We start from the raw sequence: 4686 nt of genomic DNA, 5'->3' as shown, positions 1-4686 counted from the left end.
GCCTCCCCTTCGCGTGCGACGCCACGTCCTCACATGCTAGGGTTCGGGCATTGCACATGCATGGAGGAATCGACTGATCCAAAATTTTGTTTCACGCAACTTAGGATTAGCAAGTCTTTAAAAATAATAAATAAAGACTACTAAGCCGGGATAACATTAGATCATGTTCTCAATAAAAGGATTGTTGAAAGATAAGCTAAAAATCTTGAAAGGAATACGGTACGGATACAGTCACAGCCAGTCTCGGAATCTCGGGTACAGTCGGACGCGCACACGACGCGCGCCTATATATACCCGGCGAGCGCACGAGACGCACAGAGCGCCAGGCCGGAAAGCGACGCACGCGCCACAGACCACACCGCCACCTGTACCCCGTCGGTCGGTTCGTCGAGCTGCCCCGCCGTCCCCCGCCCCTCCTCGGCTCCTCGCCTCTCCGCGGCAGCCGCGATGACGACGGCGACGGCAACGGCCGCGCCCCTCACCGGGATGGACAAGTACGAGGAGGTGCGGGACATCGGGTCGGGAAACTTCGGGGTGGCCCGGCTGATGCGCCACCGCGAGAACGACGGGCTCGTCGCCGTCAAGCTCATCGAGCGCGGCCACAGGGTCGAGCTCCTTCCGCTCCTTAAATTTAGTTTTTTTTATTGATTTTTGTTGGTCTCCGTTCCGGGGTTCGTTTTGCGCGTTCCAATTGGGTCTGAATTTCTGATGGCTGGCCGCAGATTGACGAGAATGTGTACCGGGAGATCGTCAACCACCGCTCGCTCCGGCACCCCAACATCATCCAGTTCATAGAGGTGCGTCTTCTCGTCCGGAAACGGAGCGACCAGCTGTAAAAAAAATCGCTTATTCAATGTGTTTGTCCTCTTGGGTTTAATCGGCTGCTCTGTATGGAAACATTTCCTCCTCGGGTGACGTGTAGTGAATGTGGTTTTATACGCTTTAGAGTTTGGACGGGCGCGTGGATATGTAACTGATTGGGAAATTTCTGGTTTCAAACTTTTCTGCACTTGTTTGGCATTTCAAAGTGAGAATCTTGGGTGCTTACATTGGAAATTTTTCGACAGGTGATCCTAACACCGACACACCTTGCAATTGTGATGGAGTACGCGGCGGGTGGCGAGCTCTTTGATCGAATCGTCGATCGTGGCCGGTTTAGCGAGGACGAGGTAACAATTTATAACCCTCGTCTTGATCTTCTTTCCCCCAGCAGAAGTACGAAATCCAGAGTCAATTTACTGTTTTGTGTTCATTTTTTCTTTTCTCTCCTTATTACTGCAGACCAGATATTTCTTCCAGCAGCTGATCTGCGGCGTAAGCTACTGCCATCACATGGTATGCAGAAGCAATAAATTACTCTCTTATATTAGCTGGACATCAAGCAAGTTACAGTTCACATCATTCCCCTGAGTAGAAAGTGCCAGCGTGATTTTTCAAATGAATGTGAGTGGGACCTGATAATATGCTAAATGTTGCAATCACTTTACTGCTTGCCAGCAAATATGCCATAGAGATTTGAAGCTGGAGAATGTTCTCCTGGATGGTAGCCCGGCTCCCCGGCTCAAGATATGCGATTTTGGGTACTCCAAGGTTGGTTGTCAATTCTCATAAGAGTGGAGTGGGTGGTCCACGCCTTGTAAATCCTGTCATGTTTCTTCTGTAAGTTTGCGTAAGAATAACTATTTGCTGTTTGGTGCTAAAAAATTAACTCTTCGCCATTTTGTGACAGTCGTCAGTACTACATTCAAGGCCCAAATCTGCAGTGGGGACGCCAGCATACATTGCACCGGAAGCTCTTCGCCGCCAGGAATATGATGGGAAGGTAACCTAAAAGAATCTCTTATTTATATATGACATGCGTTTTCTATGTTTCTGACCTTTGTAAGCACATCTGTTAAGAGCACGCCACTTAAGGTTCTTCCTTTCACGATGACATGCATATAAATACATGATGTTGACATACTGCATTACTTAAAAGAATGAGTTGCCACGCAAAGCAAACCTAAAGTATTGTTTGGCTGAGCACCATGATTTAGGAGTAGAAGTTTTACCAAACTCTTTTAGCTGGCAAAGGTTGGAAGTTCCTATATAAAAAATTGTACAACACTTCGATAGGATACGGTAAAGGATGTGCTTGCGTTTACGGTTTCGAGTTTTTGAAGGAAGTTGAATCTGACAGCCCACAGTTTTGTGTCTTGATTATGGAGAATTCGATTCAACATTAATATCATGTGAGGAAGGGACTTGGCTCATGGAAGATGCCGGTTTTGGGGAAATTAAAATTGGCAAGTAATCGCCACTACCCCCCATTCAGGAAAACTATTTTCACCATTTCATACAATTGTGAAAAAAATCACCCTGTTTTGCCACTTTTATTCAGACTTTGGCACCCCTTTTGAGAGCAGAATTAGTTTGGCCAATTGGTATTCCCTTTGCAAAGAATGTGTATTCATCAACATTATTGATTTTCATTGATGAACATAGTTGCACATATAGTTATTTGATTGAACAACCTCTTAATAGCTGCTACTGAGTAATCATACAATATCTGCAATATTTATTATCAAGAGAAACTAGGAATTATCTTGCTAAGTTCTGCAAAATTTAATGGATCGTTTGAATTTTTATCCAACACCCTCCATCAGTTTAGTAGTGCATGGCCTGATTTTCGTACAGAAAAGAGGCTCAAGATGTGAATTGCGATAAGCGGAGTTCATACTTCACTCCCTTTGTTCCTGAAGAAATGATGCTGTAACACAAACAAACTCTATTCTCCTCTTATTTAATATATGAGGCAAATCTTTTACCTTCGTTTCAAAAAAAAAATACTATTCTTTTATCATTGTTCTGTAGATCCTACCTTTGTTGACCAAAATCAGTTCATTGCTGACTTCTCTTAGATTGTTTTGTTTTTCACATTGCCAAATGAGAAAGAGGCCCCGCCATATTAATCTGATGTACTGTACAACGATCTCTTGATTCATAGTTCCATAAACGGCTTTAGAATAAGAAGAGGGAAGTTGGTGAAGGTCATTCAATCGATAAACATAGTTAGTAGTACAGGGTGTAACTGAATGCTGACAAGTGTATTTTTGTAGTGCAGATGGCAGATGTATGGTCCTGTGGGGTGACTCTCTATGTCATGCTTGTGGGAGCCTACCCATTTGAAGACCCGGATGACCCCAAGAATATCAAGAAGATCATTCAGGTGATAGCCTAGTCCTATAGAAGTTCTTTCGCCACCCAAAATTTACAAATCACAAATGTCGGTCGCTTATCTTTGTTTGCAGCGAATAGCAGCAGTCGACTATAACATCCCAGACAACATTCTCATATCTGCTGAGTGCAGACAGCTCATTTCTCTTATCTTTGTGAGCAATCCAACGAAGGTACTGGTCTCAACTCTCCAGATTGCAAGATCGACGTGTCCATATGTGGAACCCACTTTGATGTGACATTTTTCTATCTTCTATAGAGAATCACAATGAAGGAGATAAAGAGCCACCCATGGTTCTTGAAGAACTTGCCGCGGGAGCTCACAGAGGAAGCGCAAGCAGACTACTACAAGAGGAGCAGCAGTGTGCCTTCTTTCTCGAAGCAAACAAACCAAGAGATCATGGAGATTGTGCAAGACGCAAGGAAGAAGCCAAGATCAAGCACGTCAGGCTATGGCTACGCGGACGAGTTATCGGATGATGAGGAAACGAATGCGAAGGTCATCGTACCAGAACAGAATGACGAAGAGGACGAGTGTGACAAGAAGGTTAGGGAGGTTCTTGAGAGCGGGGAGCTGGATATGAGCGCGTTGCACATCTAAACGCTGCTTGTGATGTGGGACCGGGAGGGTGTAGATAATTGGCTATTTTGATTTGCCTGGTTTTGGTAGGACGTATGCTTTGCTGCTGCAGAGGTAATCTGTTTATGTTTTCCTGTAACGTAATGTAATGTGTAGTGTAATATTCGTTCGGATGGAGAATGTTTTGCACAGGGAATCAATTTGGTATGTGCTTTTTTTTTTGCTGGTAGAGGTTTACATCAAACTTTTGTGCGATCTGGGAGGGACGCATGCTGAATCTGCCTACAGCGATCTGTGCGTATTGTTGACTGAAATGGATATAACCGCTTTCAGCATATGCAAATTTCAGATAACTTCAGATTTTGTTGCTAGGACTTGTATGGATGGGGCAGAATTTGCCAGGATTTTTCAGTTCTTTTGCCTGAAAGGGTAAAATGTGGTACTCCCTCTGTTCACAAATATAAGATATTTTGGATATTTCAATATGAACTACATATCTATATCTATATCTATATCTATATCTATATACCAATATAAAAAGACCCAGTGGGGCAGATCCAACAGATCTTGGCCCTCCATTAGCATTAATCCGACAGTCCTTATTGTCCTAATGGTGAGCAACTAAACACGTTTAACACTAAACGTGTTTACTGCTAATCAATCATTTCTCTCCCTCATTCCCTTCCTTGCGTACATCTTTTACAAGAAAGGAAACTGCCACAATGAACCGCCCCATGATGTACGTAAGGAAGGGAATCAGGCGGTGATTCTCTGTTGGATTAGTACAATTTTCAATACATTTGTGGGAAGAGATGGACCTGCTCCTGATGGTGTTTACACAATCAATTTCTTTCGATACTACTTTTGTAAAAGAAAAGTATATCTTCAAA

The 4686-nt window shown here is 43.6% G+C and overlaps 1 protein-coding gene across 1 annotated transcript; it reads left to right on the top strand.

The window, feature by feature from the left end:
- The first annotated feature begins 333 nt into the window (after nt 1-333).
- Nucleotides 334-4018, top strand: LOC119345349 (serine/threonine-protein kinase SAPK4-like). The gene is made up of 9 exons (XM_037615471.1): nt 334-606; nt 723-797; nt 1068-1169; nt 1282-1335; nt 1498-1590; nt 1730-1822; nt 3104-3208; nt 3291-3389; nt 3476-4018. Exons 1-9 carry the CDS (start codon nt 448-450, stop codon nt 3815-3817), a joined length of 1122 nt encoding a protein of 373 aa, XP_037471368.1. The 5' UTR covers nt 334-447; the 3' UTR covers nt 3818-4018.
- Nucleotides 4019-4686: the final 668 nt, after the last annotated feature.

This window comes from Triticum dicoccoides, chromosome 1B, assembly GCF_002162155.2.
Source record: "Triticum dicoccoides isolate Atlit2015 ecotype Zavitan chromosome 1B, WEW_v2.0, whole genome shotgun sequence".
NCBI lineage: Eukaryota > Viridiplantae > Streptophyta > Magnoliopsida > Poales > Poaceae > Triticum > Triticum dicoccoides.
The sequence above is the reverse complement of the archived record's forward strand: the minus strand, read 5'-3'. Positions and strand labels throughout refer to the sequence as shown.

Excerpts from the sequence above, each read along its gene's own strand:
- LOC119345349 (XM_037615471.1), top strand. The coding sequence starts at position 448 with ATGACGACGGCGACGGCAACGGCCGCGCCCCTCACCGGGATGGACAAG. Across the intron at positions 1,336-1,497 it reads TAAGCTACTGCCATCACATG|CAAATATGCCATAGAGATTT; the intron begins GTATGCAGAAGC and ends ACTGCTTGCCAG. Across the intron at positions 1,591-1,729 it reads GCGATTTTGGGTACTCCAAG|TCGTCAGTACTACATTCAAG; the intron begins GTTGGTTGTCAA and ends ATTTTGTGACAG.